Source organism: Electrona antarctica, assembly GCF_951216825.1.
Source record: "Electrona antarctica genome assembly, chromosome: 23".
NCBI lineage: Eukaryota > Metazoa > Chordata > Actinopteri > Myctophiformes > Myctophidae > Electrona > Electrona antarctica.
In genome coordinates, this window is record NC_136804.1 from 2,720,710 (window position 1) to 2,741,827 (window position 21,118).

At 41.5% G+C, this 21,118-nt stretch overlaps 2 protein-coding genes across 2 annotated transcripts; both read right to left on the reverse strand.

Moving 5' to 3' along the window:
* Window positions 1-572: 572 nt before the first annotated feature.
* LOC306916858 (uncharacterized protein) lies at window positions 573-8,429 on the reverse strand. The gene is made up of 7 exons (XM_079494927.1): window positions 8,245-8,429; window positions 6,412-6,623; window positions 5,286-5,375; window positions 4,304-4,396; window positions 3,692-3,802; window positions 3,269-3,383; window positions 573-3,008 (listed from the first exon to the last, which is right to left on the reverse strand). Exons 1-7 carry the CDS (start codon window positions 8,267-8,269, stop codon window positions 1,336-1,338), a joined length of 2,319 nt encoding a protein of 772 aa, XP_079351053.1. The 5' UTR covers window positions 8,270-8,429; the 3' UTR covers window positions 573-1,335.
* Window positions 8,430-9,489: 1,060 nt separating this feature from the next.
* LOC306916689 (RAC-beta serine/threonine-protein kinase-like) lies at window positions 9,490-21,016 on the reverse strand (the record flags this gene model as incomplete). Its single annotated transcript, XM_079494681.1, has 14 exons — window positions 20,964-21,016; window positions 20,088-20,248; window positions 19,582-19,710; window positions 19,292-19,397; window positions 18,220-18,367; window positions 17,182-17,313; window positions 16,381-16,446; window positions 15,778-15,846; window positions 15,526-15,648; window positions 14,388-14,516; window positions 12,367-12,581; window positions 11,212-11,299; window positions 9,709-9,818; window positions 9,490-9,562 (listed from the first exon to the last, which is right to left on the reverse strand). The coding sequence occupies exons 2-14, from the start codon at window positions 20,131-20,133 to the stop codon at window positions 9,490-9,492; spliced, it is 1,434 nt and encodes a 477-aa protein (XP_079350807.1). The 5' UTR covers window positions 20,134-20,248; window positions 20,964-21,016.
* Window positions 21,017-21,118: the final 102 nt, after the last annotated feature.

Sequence of the window (21,118 nt, forward strand, 5' to 3'; positions counted from 1 at the left end):
CTTGAATGATACTTTTGAATTGGGGTATACTGTAGTGATTCATTCACTAATCACTACTTACATTGGGTCACTAATTAAAATGTAAAAAGAATTGGGAGACACCAACCTGTATAGTGCAGCTTTGCCACAGAACACAACAGTACATTGAGATGTGTCGGGGTTTGTTTGTTTGTGTCAGGGTGAGAAGTTCAGTCACACGAGAGACTCGGAGTAGTCGCCTACTTCTTCGCCTGGAAAGGAGCCAGCTCAGGTGGTTCGGACATCTGGTTAGGATGCCTCTCGGGCGTCTCCCTGGCCTCTAGGGAGGTCCTCAAAGCACGTCCCACTGGGAGGAGACCCCGGGGCAGACCAAGGCGCAGTTGGAGGAAACACATCGACTCAATGGCCTTGCAACGTCCCAGGAGGAAGTCACCAATGTTGCTCTGGAGAGGGACATCTGGAACACTCTGGTGGAGCTGTTGACCCCGCGACCCGACTACGGATAAGGTTGAAGATGGATGGATGGGGTTTGTTCACAAACGGCACAGAGTGACTTACTATAAGTAGCTAAAGATCGGACAGGGAGGCCATGCTGTTACTAGACTCTCATTTTATTTCTTCAGATATCCCATTTCCAACAAACAACAAATAAAGCGTCATTTGGATTTGCATTGTATCCACCTAAACTTCAGGTTCTGTCACACTGAATAATCAAGATATTGACCTACAGAATTCAAAATTACTTTAGCTTTCCGTAATTTTTCTTTTCAATCTTTTTTTTTTTTTTAATAAACTGCTAGTTCAAACAATTAATAATTTCCAGACACAGCTGGATATTTACATCACCGGTAATTATTGGCTGTAACCTATTTTACTGTGCGTTCTTATATCCACATCATAGTTAGCCAATATGAGTTATCATAATTAATTAAAACAAACAAAGCAGATGGTCATCATAATTGCCAAATATTTGATATATGATTTCCAAGTGTATGAATACTTGAATAGACTGCTGTATGTAAGACGAACACCTAAGTCCAACAATTGACGGTACTTGCGCGGGGGGGGGGGGGGGGGGGGGCTTTTTTGTATCATGTATACAGTGTTATGTGGGGTTATGTCTCCTTTAAACAAGTGTATGCGTGCACATATGGAGAGTCTCATTGTTCATCAGATGTAAGAAGGGGTGGCTCCAAGGCAAAAAGGTTGGGAACCAGTGACTTAATGAAGCTCTTGACCAGTGACAAGAAGATCATGGGATCATATTAGGAACATGAGGATGGCATGAATGTTGAATACAGAAACTTAACCTAGATTTAAAAAGAAAAAAGAAAAGTAAAGCATGTTTTGAGAACATCAATAATCTTCGTTGCCATGGTCAATGTCATCATACTTCCTTTTCAGGGAATGTTTCTTATGCTTGCCCTTGTGTCGCTGTTTATTGAGAGTGGTCTCCCTGGAGTGCAACAGCATGTGCTTCTTCAGAGTACCAGGGATGGCGAACCCCTTCTCGCAAATGTCACATGTCCATGGCCGCTCGCTTGTGTGTGACTTTTTATGGGTGTTCAGGTGGGAGGACAGCTTGTAGGTTCTCCCGCAGACGTCACAACTGTAGGGTCGCTCGTTAGTGTGTAGCCTCTTGTGCACCTGCAGGTTCCCGAGCTGACTGAAGGACTTTTCGCAAATAGAGCAATGGTAGGGTTTCTCCTGGGTGTGCATCCTCATGTGAATCCTCAGGGAGTATTTGCTGAACGGCCTCTGGCAGACGGGGCATGGCGTCTTGATCTTTGGCGCGTGGTAGCGCTGGTGCCTCTTTAAGTCCGACATATAGACGAAGGTCTTGCCACACTGCGAGCACAGGTACTGCCTCTCACCGACATGGTAGCCCATGTGCCTCTTCAGCATGCTGGGCATGAGGAACCGCTTGCCGCAGCGCTCGCACATGTGCGGGCGGTCCCTCGTGTGCCAGCGCTCATGGTTTTCCAGTTTGAACTCTGTTGGGAAAGTCTTTTCGCAATGCTTGCAGGCAAAGCTCATCTGGCTGTTGTGGCAGTCCATGTGCCTCCTGAAGTACGATGCCTGTGTGAAGCCCCTGTTGCAGATCTCACAGTAGAAGGGCTTCTGACCGAGGTGGATCAGGATGTGCCTCTTGAGGGATGCCATGCTGATGAAACCCTGGGCGCAGTGGCCGCAGCTGTATGGCCGAATGCCACTGTGGAGCTTCTGATGGTTGGTCAGCAAGCCCTGCGTCCGGAAACTTTTTCCGCATGCTGAGCACGGGTACGGCTTCTCACCCGTGTGGATGCGCTCGTGGTCTAGCAGAAGAGACTGGTAAGGGAATCGCTTGTCGCAAGATTCACAGTCAAACTTGTCTACTGGAGGCTTAGATTTCTTCTTCACTTTTTGTCCCTGCTTCACGCCGGGGCGTCTCATCTTGAGTGGGGGAATAGGCGGAAGGGCTGGGAGTGAGAGGGAGTTGGTAGCGATTTGGGAGACCCATTGCTGCAGCGTGACTCGTTGAGTCTGTTGCTTCTGTGAGCTGCTGGTTTCTGCGCTTCCTGCATTGATCGACAAAGGAATCGACTTCAAAGGAGACTCCTGCAGCTCTGGTGTCTCAGGTGGATTACCAGATGAGGTTGTTGTCTGCAGCTCTTCAGTCTCTACTCTGTCCTGGATACGCGTGCACTCTTTAGTTCCAGAGACCTCTTGAGTGTTCTCCTGACTTGTGCTGGCTACTGGTGTCGCTGCTGCAGTGTTCGTCTCAACAGTGTCTTCCTGATTTGTCTCACCCGCAGGGTCAGTGGATCTAGCATCGCTGCTTTCCGTTCCGCCCGTAGGAGTAGCGGATGCTTCTGCCACCTGGTGGTCGTCATCCCTGGTTGACATCTCTCCCACGTCATCTGTGTCGCTGAAAGAGGCGGGGCTTGCTGTGCTTGCGGCGGTGGCGGGCTCTACCTTTTCTTGTTTCACTGTGGTGGGGCAGTAGGACAGTGAAGAGAGGACGCAGTCGCCTACATTGGATGAGATGGCTGTGGTGCAGAGGGACCAGAGGGATGCAATAAGTTAACATTCTATGTAATGTCATTTTTTAAGAAGTGCATTCGCGAGACATGGCCAAAGCATGTCCGGGGGTCCCCAGCCAAAAATGTTGAGAACCCCCTGGTTTAGAGTAATGACTATACATGTAAGTATATTAAAGTATATTCAAAGTGTATTAAATGAATGTAAGTAAATTAGTCATGTTAAACAAAATATACAAATGTAAGTGACACACTCAAATGAAAGTTACCGTATTTCCCCAGCATTGCATTGGGTTCCTGGTGCTTTAGGAGGGTCTTAAGGTCACTGGGGTCAGGGATGAACAGTGCACATGCCTCCATAGAGGTAGAGATCATGGCACCAAGCTGAGAGATGGAAGGAGATGAATAGTTAGTATTAAGGTAGTTATTACTAAACTACTCTTATTACTTTAAGAGACAATGGACCAGTTTTTCCATCTCTGGGACCCCGTCCCCAATCTACACTGTAAAATCCTCAGTTTGAAAATTTAACAAACAGGTTAATTTGGCTCCATTTGTACACACTCAAGAGTTACAGAAACGTAAGGGTTAATTTGGACCCCTGGTGGTTCCCGGACCAGAAGTTGAGAACCAGACAGTTCTTTAGAATGACGGCAACTAGTAATATGCAAAGTATTAAATTTTGCACCTACCTGGGTCAGGTTGGGTACAGGCAGCAGTTGTTCCAGTTTACACACCAGGCCTGCTATCAGGGCCTGTAGAGCTGTATCAAATTTAGGACCATACTGCACCGGGAAGACATCCTAAAACAATCAGAAATATCCAGGACAAATTAACAGTGTCATGTATTGTACAGTAGTAAAAAGTGACTAATTGGGCATTGTTCCTGTGTGTGTGTGTGTGTGTGTGTGTCTTGTCGTAAAGACCCATCCATTACGGGATTATAAGACACCAAAAACATAAATAAACAATATCACATTCACTTCCCACACAGAAACTCCATAAAAGAAATTGGTTAAAACAAAACAAATGAGAATACATCACATCTTCTTTGTCCGTTTGTCCCATGCTTTCTCTAAATATTAAAAAAAGTTTCTAAAAAAAAGTGTGAAAATCGTATTTTCAAAACTCCAAGTGAGTCGCTCTGCGTCCCTTAACCACATCAGATCTATTTTTACACATGTTAAATAACTTTTGACGTGTGTGTGTGTGTGTGTATCATTACTAAAGACTATACAACATGATTAAATATATATTCATTACATGATTAGGCGGCTTCCTTCAAATTGACATTAGCATTTTACCTGGAAGAACTGTTTTCTCTGTGCTAGGTTTTTAAGCAGCATTTGCACCAGAACCATGAAGTTAGTCTGACATCGCTCCACCTCTGCATCCTTCTGCAAAAACACAACGCACAGTGGTGTTGTATTAATTAACACTCTGCTAAAATGTCCCCAAAAGTACTGGTTCAAAACAGGTAGGTTGCGCACATCCAGTCCCTAGCTGGTGCTGGACAAAAGATAACAGTGTAAAAAGATGAGAAGTCCACACACATGCTCTGCAGTGTTTCGTTTATAGAGGGTATGCGCATGCATAAAGTGAATGGCAGATCGAGTGGCAAAGTGAGTGACAAACTGAATTTAATGTTGTTTAAAGTCATTTAATGCAATCAAATAGGACTTTTCTGTTTGGATCTATGGGCTATGAAGGCCAGAAAGTCGTTTTTTGCCACTCAGTAGGCATTCCGCATAACTTCCGGGTATGATGATGATGTCAATCATGTCACGCGCATACCCTCTATTGTAGAAACACTGACATTTATTTACAGATTCTTTAAATGTCAGTGTTTCTACAATAAATGAAACACTGCGGAGCAGAGCTGTTTGCGAACTTCTTTGTAACCAAAACTACTGGTTCCAACTCAATTTCATACGCAAATCTTTCAAAAATTGATCATGGAACACACATTGGAGTATCAATCAAAATATCCATCCGATCAGGTTTTTCAGCGCCAATCACCATAAACCATATCGTCCGATGTGATCACCTATTTTGAAGGTCTATACTTCTATCTATAGAATGTTTGTATCCAAATCCAGTTGCAGCCCGGCTCTACCATTTAATACTGTGAATTGTAAGATTAGGACTGTGTTGGGAAGCCACCAGATTTGAAAGTGTCTACGTGTAACTATGAATGGGATGCAGTGCATTTCTGGAAAAAGAGTGTCTATTCTCAATCAACTTTCCCAATTAAGTATAAATGAAATCCCATATTCATAATGTTACCTTTGTGCGACAGACGTTGAGCTTGTTGATGAGAGTCTGAATGGTTTTGGGGTCAGGAGTAGCCTCTGGTTGGAGCAACTCCAAAATGATCTATAAAACAGAGTTTCAATGGTCCATTTAGACAAACACTCAATGTCAATGTTGGAATGTCACTAAAGTTACCCAGGTAATTGATTTTACGCTCTCAAGAGTTAAAAGATCTAATAAAAGGACCATTTGGTTGCCAACTTTTTTGATTGAAATATTTATTAACAGTTTGCAGAATTACAGTACATTTCAAGCACACTCAATACAAAGGCTGTTAACTGTGAGTGGACGACCCAATTAAGCATTACACTTGTTTACAATAGGGTCCACCATGTTCAATTCATCAAAAACTCTACATCATTTAGCTGGGAACCACCTGGAACCCCCTCAAGGACCACTGGTATCAAGAGTTAAATTATGGTTAACCATCAGCATTAATTAATTAATTCACAAGAAGTCTACACAATTAGAGAATGTAGAAGATTTTTTATTTTGATCAACGTTTGCCTGTTATCTCTCCTATGGTACCACATCAATACAGCATGGAATTGTGGACAAGATCTTAGCCAACGATAACAACATATATAAATGCTGTTCTGTGGCTCAAATGCATGGACTTTGATATGAAAACGGTTGAAAATCACTGCTCTAACCCAGGGGTTCTCAACGTTTTTGGCCGGGGACCCGGAAATGCTTTGGCAATGTCTCGGGACCCCCGCCCCGCCCCGCCCCCTCCCGACCCCCAATATAAATTGACTGCTACAATAACCTTAAACCATTTTGGGCGGGAACCCCTTTTGGTGTTTTAAGCATCGTTATAATTTAGCTATTGAAAAATAGCAGATCTACAAGCTCATAGCGCGCCACCGAGTGGCGCGCTACGAGCTTGTAGGTCTGCTATTTCGTGAAAATAAAATTTAAAAAAAATCTTTTTTTTTTTTTTTTTTATAATTTGGGGACCCCCTAAAATAATTTGGCGACCCCCCCCGAGGGGTCGCGACCCACGGGTTGAGAACCCCTGCTCTAACCCATTGCATACCAACACTAACACTGCAGCGCATGGCATAGTCAAGTGCATGCATGTGCGAAGAGCTCTCACCCGTGCTCTGAGTCCCAGGAGGAGCTGAGCTGCCTGCTTGAAACTCATAAGATCTGGAAGGGTCTGTGTAACCGTTGCAACAAACTCCTCCACCTTGCTGTACTGTCTGACGTCCCTCTGCTGGATGACCTGCCAGATGTAGGCATAGGTCAGCTGGAGGGGCGAGGCCAGCAGCCTCAGAGAGGCCAGAGGAACAAGGGCAGCAGACACACCTGTATGGATCATGATAGAGATCAAGTATTTAGAATATATACAAATGACTTATGTGTGCAGTCAACTAAAGTGGCTCTGTGCAGAGGTGTGACACATTCTGTCAGTGACATTCACTCTGTGTGTGTGTGTGTGTGTGTGTGTGTGTGTGTGTGTGTGTGTGTGTGTGTGTGTGTGCGTGCGTGTCTGCAATTCGAAACTGGCCCCCGTAAAATCTGAATCCCCCACCCACCCCTTTTTCCCCTCACTGCATATGTTTTCTCTTCCCTTTTTACCTCCGTTATGATGATGATTTCCTGTTCTTTCGCTATATAGAAGTCTTAGGCCCCATTTACACTGGCAGACAAATCCAGCCTGAATCAGATCTGAGCCACATCCAGATTGGAATCTGATTCGTTTAAAGGAGTCATGTGACCATTTAAACCAATCAGATTTCAATCTTGATGTGGCACAGATCTGATTCAGGCTAGATTTGTCTGCCAGTGTAAATGGGACCTTAGTGTATATTTGTATGTCTCGAAATGTTATGATGAATTGAACAAGGTGGACCCTCTTGTAAACAAACAAGTCTAGTGCTTTATTGGTCGTCCACTCACAGTTTGTATTGAGTTGTGCTTGAAATAAATGTACTGTAATTCTGCAAACTGTTAATACATACTTACTATACTAGTATACATAACTGTTAATACATGCTTACTATACTATACATACATACTATGATGAATTCCTGTTCTGTTCTTTGACTATATAGAAGTGTCTATTTGTACGTCTCTAAATGTTTTGATGAATTGAACATGGTGGACCCTCTTGTAAACAAGTGTAATGCTTAATTGGGTCGTCCACTCACAGTTAACAGTCTTTGTATTGAGTTTGTGCTTGAAATGTACTGTAATTCTGCAAACTGTTAATACATATTTCAATCAATCAATCAATACTTCAATCAATCAAAAAGTGTGTGTGTGTGTGCGCGCGCGCGTGCGGCGTGGTGGGTTGGGCGCATAGAGTTGTTGGGCGCAGATAATAGAGTTACAAGCTCAGTCACAACACGCATTGTGAGCTTGCAGATCTGCCATTGTCTGCGCGCAACGACGGAGCACAAATTCAGACATAAACATAAACGCTTAGCCGTTAGCTGACGAGTTAGCCAAAAGGCTAACACGGTTCCCATAGCTCAGAGCGACAGTGGGGCTCTGATTGGCCACTTTCCTTAGTTTTTATTTATTTCGTTGGCATAGTTTTATAAAATATTAAGATTGTTAGATCGTTTAATGAAACATAATTTAACGTTGGGGTTGATAATACATTTTCAAATAATGTATGAAAGAAAACAAAAAACATTTACCAAATCTTACTGAACATACGTAGGCAGAATAATAAAATACATATTACAAAAATAAACAAGTACATTGATTATTTGTTTTATGTATTTATTTATAAACAATTTCCATGAACTATGAACATTTTCAAAAAATACTTTACATCAAAAAAATAATAATAATCGAAAAGAGCTAACGAATCGCAGCCAGAGCCGCCGTCCCTCTGGCGTATAGGATCTAATGTTAGCTGCACTGCTCGGCTCGGCGGCATCATGGCTTTACAAAGCTGAATGATCAACTAACTTACCCGTTGTTTTGTGCCTCTTGCTCATTTTTCACCCGATAAGAACATAAGATAAGAAGATAAGAACATGAATGGACCAGTCGTCCAACGAACGAGGTGTATTAAAACGATTCAACAGTCAAGCCAACCAGAATAAAGCCAACACGAATTATGGGTAGAGTATTTCCAAAATAAAGGTTTTAAGCTTTTCCGGCTAGTGTTCTACACAATAAAAGTATCGTTTCCTGTTGTCTAGTTAGCCTACACCAGCCACCAGAGGTCTGTATAACCCTGAGAGAATGTACAAATGAAACCATTTGTAGTGTACACTATCAGTTCAATTAAGATAGTGTAGATTATTTGGGGGTCCCAGAAATAATAAGAAAAAGAAGTTCCTTGAAATGAAAAAAAGTTGAGAATAGTGCACTAACCATTCACAAAATAGCACAGCGTTTCAGTGAATGTGCTAAAGTTCCTGTCAAAAGCTGCTCTTGAATAAACGGATACATTCTTTATGCTTGAAATAGACTACTACTTATTACTTAAGCCCTTTAGAGTGTGTTGCTGATGCGATGGGTCCCAGTGCAAGGTCTGGGTCCCAAATTGTCCCTGTGACAGCTGCTCGCAAGAACACACAAAAAAGAATAAAAGACAATAGCAACAATAAAAAAGAAAGAAAAAGGGCTTCCTTGAAAAAGGTTGAGAATAGTGCAATCACACCAATAGTGCAAGGTCTGGGTCCCACATTGTCCTCCCTGTGACAGCTGCTCGCAAGAACCCATAACAATATCAACAATAAAAAAAATAAAAGACAAAGTGCTTACTTGAAATGGAAAAAGTTGAGAATAGTGCAATGATTCACATTCACATTCAGTGAATGTGCTAAAGTTCCTGTCAAAAGCTGTCTTCAGCTCTTGAGTAAACATATTCTTTATGCTTGAGATAGGCTACTACGGCTTCAGTAGTAAATATGCCATTTAGAATTTGTTTCTGATACGATTGTGGAAGGTCTGGGTCCCACACAGCTGCTCGCAAGAACACACAAAAACAGACTAAAAACAATACAATAAAATTAAGAAATTCTACACAGAATGTGTAGTTATGAAGCCTTGTAAAACATGCTTATTTATATATCACCAAAGGTCCAGTAGGCTATGTTGTATGGCACTACTGGTAACTGAAAAGCTGCTTAGGTATGGCCACAGAAGCTGTCTGTCTGTGTGTGGTGGTTGGTTGTGAGTATGAGCATGTGTGGTGGTTGAGAATCAGTCACTCTTCTATGCTAGCCGAATAGGAGAATTGGGGGAAATGTGCTTGCTGGCTCGGGTCCTCGCAATCCAAACTGCCATCTGTAAACAAACAAACAACAGGAAATGTCAACATGCGTAAACTGTCAAAACGGTTGACTATCCATCAACATGGGTGACAGTTTAGGTCACAAAGTGTCAAATGTCACCCCCCCCAACACAGTAACACACATGATAATACGTACTCTTCTCATCTGGAGGTGTGAGTGTGATGGGCTGTTCTGTGAATTCCTCCTCAAAGTAGCGGGTGTCTGTCTCCGATGTCACTTGTGGCTTGAAGGGCGGGGTAAGCTGAGGTGGGATGGAGCAATGACCAAGTATGGTTACGGAGTACAAGTGTACACTGATATTACATATAATAAGTTGCAGATTTAACCTCTGGGACTCACAACAGTCAGGGTCAAACAGTGTTGTTTTTGGCAGGACATTTTTATTTTAGTTTTAGTCATAGTCTCTTGAATAGTTTTAGTCACATTTTAGTCACCTGGAATGTTTTAGTGTTAGTCTAGTTTTAGTCGACTAAATGTCATACGATTTTAGTTGACTAAATCTGCAGTTGATTTAGTCGACTAAAATGTATTTTGGCGGGCCTTGATACCGACTTGATATGACTATGATATGATTTTACACTTGCTGAAAATAGCAGATCTACAAGCTCAAAACGTGTCACAGCTTGTAGATCTGCTATTTTCAGCATGCAACCAAGTGTAAAATTACTTATACTGGATCTCTTGTCCACTAGTCCATTCCTAACATTTTAGTCTAGTTAGTATTTGTTGACAAAATTGTCAATACATTTAGTCTTAGTTTTAGTCATCATAGCTTAGTTTTCATTTAGTTTTCGTCAGTGAAAAAGTAGTCAGCGAACATTTTTCGTAGTTTTAGTCGACAAAAACAACACTGGGTCAAAGACAACAACAATTTTTGAAATTAAGTTGTATGAAAGACTTGCCTCTACTCAAATCAAAGGGATTTATTTCACTCTGAGGTACAAATATTTTTTTTCTGGTAGAAAAGGTTTAATAGTATGAGATAAGCTTTATAGAATTAGTGTTTTGCTTATTTTACACAAGATATGCTGTATTATGACCTGGGGACACAAATGGCACCGAATACTAGGAATGACCCCAGTGCATACATAGAGCTATAATACTGTATATCTAGAGAACGGACTGTGGAGCGACAGCCCCGCCCCCCGCTATTCACTTCAATGGAAGTTTGTAGCACCCGGAAGAACAACGAAGTCTACCCCTCGAGCGTTGATATTATTGGTTGGCTCTTATCGTAGTACCCCTCGCGCGGATTCATTAATAAATTTAGCCTGGGCCCAGCCCGCCTGCAGTACCAGGTTTCGACCAGTAGGGAGATGACTTCTCCCTACTGGTCAGCCATTCTGAGGGCTTGCCCCAGTGCAATATTGGTGCTGCTTTAAGGGAGTAGCAATTTCAATTACATTTTCAAAATGAAAAGAATTAACATAAACATCGTAGTAAACATCAATGCCAAAGTTGAAGTTTTTTTTAGTTGAATAACACAAAGGGATAATAGCATAACATAATAAGCTAATGTCTCCATAGGTAATTGTAACAGCTAGCTGTAATGTAGACCACAAAATGTGATTTGATCCCCACTCGCCTTATCATGTCTGGAATTAAACTTCAAATCTTTGCATTCTTTTTCCTACCTTCCTTTCCAGCACGTCTTGCCAGTTGATGGAGGTGAAGAATGTGTGGCTCATTGCTTCTTTGGCATCGTTAGGGCCTCCTCCTAACCTATCAATTGAAGAGTAATAATGTCAATGCAAAATATATGAACCCAGAACAAAATAGTTATTACAGTTTTAAGAATGTCATTCGTTTTTATTTTTATTTGACTTCAATTTCAGTTAAATATTTTTTTAAAGCGGGTTTGCTAGTTTAGTTTATATTTTAGTTTTATGAAAAGGCTCTGCAATGTATTAGTTTAGTTCAGTGGTTTTCAACCAGTGGTCCGGGGACCACCAGTGGTCCGGGTGGGTGCAGTACTTAGTTCAGACTAGTCATTGGTCCGACAAACGACAACCTAGCGGGGAGCCACCAGTAGTCCTTGAGGGGCTTCCAGGTGGTCCCCAGCTAAATGATGGAGAGTTGGTAAACAAATGGATCCTTATAGATCTTTAACTCTTGAGAGTGTAAAATGAAACCAAGTGGACCCATAAGTTCTACACAATTAAAGAATGTAGAAGAATTGCTATTTTGATCAACATTTGCCTGTCATCTATAAATCTATAAAACAACAACAAAATATTCTACGTTTTAGGCCTGAGAAGTCTCATCAAATGGTGGTCCGTGGCTCAGATGCTGAGTAAATAATGGTCCTTGATATTAAAAGTGTTGAAAACCACTGGTTTAGTTTGATTTTTGATTTTTGATTATAAGTGGCGAGATTCAGAAAAAATATTGGATGCCAACAGTAAAACGATGGACATTTCAGTTAACTAATATGTTTAATTTAATTTTCAATTCTAGTTTTCATTAGTTAATGAAAATAACCCTGACGCGCACACTCACACACACACACACACACACACACACACACACACACACACACACACACACACACACACACACACACACACACACACACACACACACACACACACACACACACACACACACACACACACACACACACACACGCCGGTTACCTCTACACACACACACACACACACACACACACACACACACACACACACACACACACACACACACACACACACACACACACACACACACACACACACACACACACACACACACACACACACACACACACACACACACACACACACGCCGGTTACCTCTGCTTGGGGTCCTTCTTGAGTAGGCCAGCCAGCAGATCCTTGGCCTCAGAGGATATAGTCCTAGGAAAGCGGATCTCTTCATTGAGGATGATATCAAACATGCGTTCATGGTCCTGGCTGTAGAAGGGATGCTTGCCACAGATCATCTCATACATGACCACACCCAGACCCCACCAGTCCACTGCCCGGCCGTAGTCATTGTCCTCGAGGATCTAGCATAATGAAGGACATAAAAGTGAATTAGAAAGGTCTGGACATTAGACTTAATTGCATGGCATTTCTGAATCTGCAATGAAATAGTATTGGAGCGTGATTGCATTTCTGTCTAATTTAAGTATTCAATAGAGCGTCGCAGTCCCGCCCCCTACCATGGACCAGGAAATGAATCTCAATGCATTTTTCCCATAGACATTTCAAAAAGTATTTATTTAAAGACGGTTACGCCGGGGACAAAGCCAACTCGAGTCGTGACAACTCATGACAACACAAACAATATTTTGGACCAAACAAATAATTACAAAGAATAAAAACAACAAAAAAAGTGTTGTAACCTGCCGTTTTTTTCTTCTTTCTAATTATTTGTTCGGCACAAAAAATGGTGTTTGTTGTCATGATTTGTCACGACTCGAGTTGGCTTTGTCCGCGGCGTAAACATCTTTAAATAAATACTTTCTGAAATGTCTATGAGGAAAATGAACGGAGAATCATTTCCTGGGCCATGGTAGGGGGCGGGACTGCGACGATCTATTGGGCACCATTAGAAACCATTCATGTCTCGTCTGACAAGAACGTGGGCAAATACATGTTTGTCTTTGGTTTGCTGATGTTTAATCGGCTGAAAGTTCAATTAAAGCCAATCAGCGCAACGTACCAGAGAAGTAAAAGACACATTGGTATTTTAGCAGCATTTTCCAAACATGCAATTGTTGTTTCCATTATGTTGTCATGGCATAATATATATCTATATTGATAGGCTATATACAAAACTGTAGCTTAGCGTACATATAGTCATACATTATTATGTCATAACGCTGCAATATCATAGAATGACTAGTTTTCAAGATAATCTGTACCACTTGAACTGCTCATTACAGTATACTATCCATGAAATGTGACAGTAGTAGAGTTGCAAGGCTGTTGAAGGCACACGGTCATGATAATATACAACATCTAACATTTCAAATTCAATAGCAAATGCTTTCAAAATCTTGATTTACAGTCCCGCATAAGATCAACATTATTTCCCCTGCAGTCTGTACCACTGCTGGGGAAATAAAGCAGCACTGCTTGGACCTCAACAGACTGCCAGATGACCATTGAAAAACCAACATATCTTGTTTGACTCTCCTCAGGCACATTCAACAAGATAAACAATACAATAAACATATGAATTGTGAATTGGAATTGATTAATCGGATCACTGCCAACATGGGCCACATGGGACTCTGATGTTTGTGCTTGGACCCTAAAATATACTAGTGATATGGTTTTATGGGATGCGATAGGACACACAGAGGTGTGTATAATAATGTGAAGCTGGGAGTAAGGAGTATACTATAGTACAGTTGTTCCCAAAGTGGGGTCCGGGGAACCCCAGGGGTACTTGAGGGAGTTCCAGGGGGGACCCAGCTAAATGATAATTTGGAACCAAATGGACCCTTATGGGTCTGTAACTCAGAGTGTACAAATGGAACCAAATGGACCCGAGTTAAATTAGCATTGATTTTACAATATAAATTGGGGGTCCCAGAGATAGAAATGCCATTAAATGGGGGTCCGTAGACTAATGCATGTCAAACTGGGGGTCCTTGAAATTAAACGGGTTGAAAATCACTGCTAGAGACATAAAAATCTTCTCTTATGGGGGTCCCGACCCTGGCATATCTTTTCAAACGGGGGTCCGCGGGATAATTAGTGTCAATTTGGGGGTCCTTGGCATGAAAAAGTTTGGGAACCACTGCTATAGTATAATAGTCACGTCACATGCCATTTGCATGGTCTTGTCCTCGGTGCCTTACCTCAGGCGCTAGGTACTCAGCAGTTCCACAGAAGGTCTTCATGGTAGCATCAGGAGTAATGCCCTCCTTACATAGACCAAAGTCTGTGATTTGGATATGGCCTTCTTTGTCCAGCATGAGATTCTCGAGCTGTAAACGGAATACACACAGGAACAGAAGACTCTATGAAGCACATCAATCATACTTAACCCATGTTGACCTGAGATCGGATTCTAAAAATGTCTTCTACATCCTGACAGTTTTCTGAAAAAGCTATGTTTCTATGTCAGTCGTTCTTCGATTTTTTCAAAAATAGCAGACTTACAAGCTCGTAGCGCGCCACTCGGTGGCGCGCTACGAGCTTGTAGATCTGCTATTTTTCAATAGCTAAAGCATTACATAATGCTAACACCAAAAGGGGTTCCCGCCCAAAAATGGGTTAAATAACGGGTGGGTGGTAATTCTCCACTAGGCCGGAAATCATGTGCACATTATGTAAGTAAGTAAGGAAGCCTTGCTGAGCCATGAGGCCCATAGGGCAGGGGGCCTGTCTCCTGTGAAGCTTGATGTACAAGTACACCCCCTGGACATGATGCTAGTACTGCCGCAGAGACAAAATAGCTGAAACCCGCAATGATATCAGCTCTGTAACTTCGGGTAACAGTAAAAACATCCACTGGAAGATTGTTCCCAGTTTGGAAACAAATGGGGTAACTGATAAGCAGTACCTATCTAACAGCTAGTAGATACTGGCTTTCTGACGTATGTATGTATCCATGTAAACATACTGTTGAGTTTAAATGTCTGTCAACAATTTGACAAGGAACTCGGGATGTGTCATGTAAAACCCCCAAAAATGTATTATTGCATTGTTTTGTCTTCAGCTGTTTTGTCTCCAACCACTTGAACCCTAGCATCCCTATTCTGGGGCAAACATTCAGTGGAAATAGCAGAGTAACGCATCGCAGCGTGAAGCGTTGTGCATCCGGCATCCGTTAATGTCGGACTCAGGCAACCATTAATATCCTTTGGGACAATAAAGATTATTATTTTTAATGTTGGACACTGATTCCAGTGGAAAACACAGCTTATGACCATTAATATGCTACCATCCTGTAATCCACAAAAAAGTATTTTAAGAGAACACCGTCGTTCTCACCTTCAGGTCCCTGTACACTACTCCACGTGAGTGGAGGTAGTCCAGTGCCGACACAATCTCAGCACCATAGAATCGTGACCTGTCCTCTGTGAACACCTCTTCCCTGTTCAGGTGGAAGAAGAGCTAAAGGAGGGGAGGCGGAGAGGAAGAACAACACAACACATGTGCTTCAATGTGCAAGCCAAACCCACTTGTGGCATTTGAAACTGTAGCATGTGACATCTGTGTTTGAACATGTGTTTGTGTGCCCACCTCGCCTCCATTGGCATATTCCAATACAAAGCACAGCCGCTCATGGGTTTGGAAAGCATATTTCAATGTCTGTAAAAGAGGAATTATTGGCATTTGTTTTTTAGTTACCACTTTTCGTTTAGCAATGAATTATGCATGTGCTCTTTACAACCGAACCAAAATTAAAATACTTGGCTTTTGTCGAGATGTCTGTTGAGGTTGAAAACTTTGACCATCACTATTACCGTCTACTGTATTAGCATAGTTTACTGTAAACTTTATAGACTGTATCTAATCAAAACAATAATAAGATTACTTGATTATCAAAAGTCTTTAGGTTATTCAAAATACCTTCTCCCGATAGTGATACATATATATTTTGATATGGTTTATTTAGTGATACATTTAAATATTGTTTCCACGTTGACATTATGATCTCAATAAGGACAATTACATCAAATGATCTACCGTAGTTGATAAACACATAACTGGTAGTGTTAATTTAACAAAATTGTATATCATGATTCACAATATTAAATGGATCCCACAATGACAGATGATATATGATACAATTGTAATGCCCAGCCCTACATGGAGGGTATGAAGATAGTATGCTGTACTCACTGTGAGAAAAGGGTGTCTCATGTTTTGTAACACACTGCTTTCTGTAAGTGTGTGGGCCATCTCACCCTGCACGCGTGCACACGCACGCGCACGCACACACACACACACACACACACACACACACACACACACACACACACACACACACACACACACACACACACACACACACACACACACACACACACACACACACACACACACACACACAGTAAGAAGCAGTATGATATTGTGTAAACATGATCAGAAAAGAGTTTTGGTGTAGAGGGGATAAGGGAGGGGGTCTAACATAGACCCTTGGGGAACTCTGGTCAATGGAGTATAGGGTTTAAGTGGTTAGGAGAGAAAATGTAGCAACTACTACGTAACAATGTGTATCTGTCATTTGACGTAGGTCCTTTGAGAGACCTTGGGATGCACCTTGAAATACACCACTTAGATGTTTTTAACTTGCAATATCTTACAACATCACTCCTGTCTTATCAGAATATAGAGCTTAATCTTTTTTTTCCCTCTTTTAACCAAAAATGAGTGCAAAATGAAATCAAATGGACTTGTCCACCATTGGTTTCTAACTACCACCATGTTGTAAACAAGAGCAATCAACCTTTCGAACCCTATATACCCCTTTGAAAAGGCAGTGCCCCATCCTTTTTCCCCTATACACCAAATCCTTGATGAAAATAGTTCACGTGTTGTAGATCTGCAAGTGTTCCTCAAATGTTTGCCTATTATGAGTCATGACATGCACAGAATATGGTTCATATGGTTAATAAAGTGGTCTTAAATGTGCCATCTAACCTTGGCTATGATGGCCTGTTTGCGTAGCATCTTCATGGCATAATGGACACCAGTGGACTTCTCTTTGACCAGGATAACTTTCCCGAACGTGCCCTTACCCAGCACCTTCAGGTACTCAAAGTCAATCATTGTCTATAAAGCAGAACAAAGGTGCAATAAAATACCTTACCAATCATTACATAATTTACATTACATGTGACATAAACGTGAATTGAACGAGGAGAGGGCAATATATAGATAATGACATGAGAGTTGAGACCAGATATCGTCTGGGATTTGGATAGAATATGATATGACATAAATGACCAGAGAGTGGCCTTGTTGTTACAGTGTCCGCCCTCCCGCACTGGGAGCTCAGGCCGGGTCATACCAAAGACTGTAAAAATGGGACCCAATGCCTCCCTGCTTGGCACTCAGCATCAATGGGTTGGATTGGGGGGTCAAATCAACTAATCAAATGATTCCCGAGCACGGCACCGGCACCGCTCCAAGAGATGGGTCAAATGCAGAGAACAAATTTCACTGCGGTAACGTGACAAATCGTACGACTTTGACTTTGATGTTGTTAAATGTGCACCCCTTTTTTCAAAAATATTTTCTCTATTTATTACATTACAATATGATAATATGGCCACAAAATAGATAGAGGAGATTGGTCAAAAACATATATGTTTTGTATGTTATTTTCTATGATGTGAAAATGTCAATAAAGACACAAAAAACATATGACATTTAGGTTTGTCCACAAATATCGCCCAGCCCTAATTCTAATACATTGTGCTCATTATTAATGTTTTAATCCTCAAAGACGCAATAACGTTTTAACTTGTTGTCACACTTCAGGATGAACTCACAAAAGTATGCAACAACATGAGGACACATATTTTATGTCTTTGGTGTGACAGCATTTTGGATGTCCCATAGCTCGCAAATAGAATCACGGGCTTAGTGTAGTCACATTCAATTATTCATATATAAATCATTTGCATTCCTAAACATAATTATGTTTCCCACTGCATGATATTTAGGGCCTCTCACCACTTTGTTCAGGCTCGTGGACTTAGCACCCTCCGTCTCCTTTGGGCTGGATGCACTCGGTGAGCCAAACACACCCATGGCTTTCTCCTCCTGCTCACACGCTTTGAGGGCATTGATCACAGACTCAATTGCTCGCATCCACTCCTCTCTGTGGCACAAAATCGCACAATCTTACATCACAAATCACCCTTAACCCCCTACTATATGCATAGACAGAAGTCAACAGAACTGTCAATGCACATTGGCACACTTGAATCTACCGTAAGTAACACACCCCTTATTCATTGTATTAGCTGCATCTGTGTTGCTTACAACATGGTCTATAATAGGGTCAGCCTTATGCAGCCTGTTATGTTTTTTTTACCTGAACTGGAAAAAAATCCCCTTTTAATTTCATCCAACTTTAGTTTCATCCAACTTTCTTGTCATGCTACATCGACAAACTATAGGGACAACATGACAGCAGCACAAAACTATTTTCAATGAGAGTCAATAAACAAGGCTTGTTGAATAAAAATGCACTGAAATCAAAACAGCAGTATGGACAGTTTAACTCATTACTCTTTATGAGTAATGAGTCTTGAATCTTTCACTCTTTACATGTTTGTAGCACCAAGCACAACCAACCTGTCTTGTTATTCTCCTTGTTTGTTGGTAGGGGGTGCATATGTCACAATGCAGCTTTAAGGCCCTCATGTCCCAGGTGAAAACTTAGATAAACTGTTCGTTAACCTCTTAAACTCTATATCCCCGGGGATCTATACTCCCTCCACTAATTCTTCCCTCTACAACACCAAGGGCTACATTTTCGTCACCGCTAAACCCCTTATCCCTAAAAAAGGTAAAGAAGTTTAGGGATAAGGGGTTTAGCGGTGACGAAAATGGAGCCCCAAATCTCTTACCCGGAAAAGCTTATAGCTCACGTTGCATTGCGACACATTTTGAGTTTGTAGATCTGCTATTTTCACTAAATGTTTGCTGAATGTTCACCAATTATGACATGCCCAGAATAGGGAAGTACACTAGGGTTAATTTAAGTTAAACACAGTGGTGACATATACTCCGTTCCCACCTCGTGTCGTTGCCGTCCGCATTGAAGCTGCGTTCATGCCTCAACTGCGCAAAACGAATGACAAATGTGTTGGGACGGGGTCGTTCAGTCTTCATTATCCGACATTCTAGTTGTACATAAAGAGCAATTCAACATTTAGTTAGTTGGTAGAGGACAGGTCATGGGCTTTAGAAATGTATGCGTGAAAAAAAAGTCAAGGTGATAACCATTATAATAGTCCAGAGCAACAAGCAATGTTAAACTGAGAGGTTCTTGCTATGCTGTCTGTCTCACAACAATTTGGGACTGACCGGCCACTGCAAAGTTGTTGAGTGGACGTAAGCTTGGGTCAGTTAGACGAGGATTATCTTTGAAGCCAAGGAAGGACCCATCGCTCTTCAAGATGAAGTACCTCAGTGTCCATGTCTTGATGTACTGACCTTTACAAGACAAGAAGATGCATTTTTGAGAAGGTTACATTGTGTAATTATATTCTTTGTGAACATTTTAACCATGATCTCCCTTATCAAACGCAGCCAGCTACAACACAATGTATTCATTTAAAAAAAATGGTAATAGCCAATTATATTTTAGCCCATTTTACTACTATTGTATCCTACTGACTCACCTGCCAGTGAGGAGCCCCCACCGGGAGGACTCCCTGCTGACAGCCCCGGTGCCAACAACCAGTAGAAACACCCAGTAGAAATTTAGTTTTACCCACCACCACGATGGGTAAAACTACATTTCTACTGATATCATAATGCTACCCACTTTCTACGTTAGAATAGCAAAATCTCAATAAAGATTCTCTCACCTCGTTTCAGGAGCCAGCCCTCTTTGACTACACTGACTTCGTTCATGGTGAAATAGGTTTGTTTCAGAGAGGGTCAGGAACAGGAAGACGGGGAGGAGGGGATCTTGTCAATTTGTCATGTTGCTGTTCAGCTATTATTCAGCGTCTTCTTCTAACAGTGCCTGTGGAATGGCACAAATCGTTATAAGAGACAAAAGACAGTGGTTGAGATTTGATTTCATCCAGCACGGTAGCACCTCATTAAACGTTGGAACTATAGGGCCCAACAGTTTATTGAACTAATCGATTTAACCTAACTGAACCTCATATAGTTGCTCGGAGTCCCTCAGGGCTCTATGCTAGTGTATTTTCTGTTTTCACTCTACATGAAATATCTTTGCTGAAATAGCCGATCGGCAAACTTACAACTACAAGTTGTAACAACTGCAAGTTGTAAGTTTGTAAGCTGACATTGTTTGCATGACATTGTTGTGTGAAGAAGTATAAATTGGTGAATCGATTTCATTTAAAAAAAAATAAAAGAAAAAAAAATAAAGCCCTATAGTTGGAACAATCTAGTTGGCAAAATCATACCGAAAAGCACGTGAAACACCAAATACAGGATATGATATCTAATTACACTTCAGTTACTCTGATATAATTGAGAGCCAGTAGGCCTAATACATTAAGCAAAAGGGTAAACAAAATAAGTTTAACTTGTTGAAGAGTCACAGTAAAGTTAGCCTTGAATCAAGACTATCATGTATTTTATCGATTTTTACATTTGCTATTTGTCTATGTTCGTCTTGAGCTTTATCCCACATTGTTCACTGGACATCCGCCCGTAAAGTCCGTGGTCCTAAGAAAATGTACACATGCAAAATATAATATGCTTACCCGGAAGCCCCGGATGTTAACTCGGCGTCTCTGTGTAATGGTTTAGTCTGTATTCTTTAATATGTGTTTTAATCTCTTCTGTGCCTGAACGCTATTTTCCCCCCCTTGTTTAGGCCTACTTTCTGTTTACATTGAGCATATACCTATGGTAATAC

Excerpts from the sequence above, each read along its gene's own strand:
- LOC306916858 (XM_079494927.1), bottom strand. The coding sequence starts at position 8,269 with ATGAGCAAGAGGCACAAAACAACGG. Across the intron at positions 3,803-4,303 it reads AGAGAAAACAGTTCTTCCAG|GATGTCTTCCCGGTGCAGTA; the intron begins GTAAAATGCTAA and ends TGATTGTTTTAG. Across the intron at positions 3,384-3,691 it reads CTGTACCCAACCTGACCCAG|CTTGGTGCCATGATCTCTAC; the intron begins GTAGGTGCAAAA and ends TCCATCTCTCAG.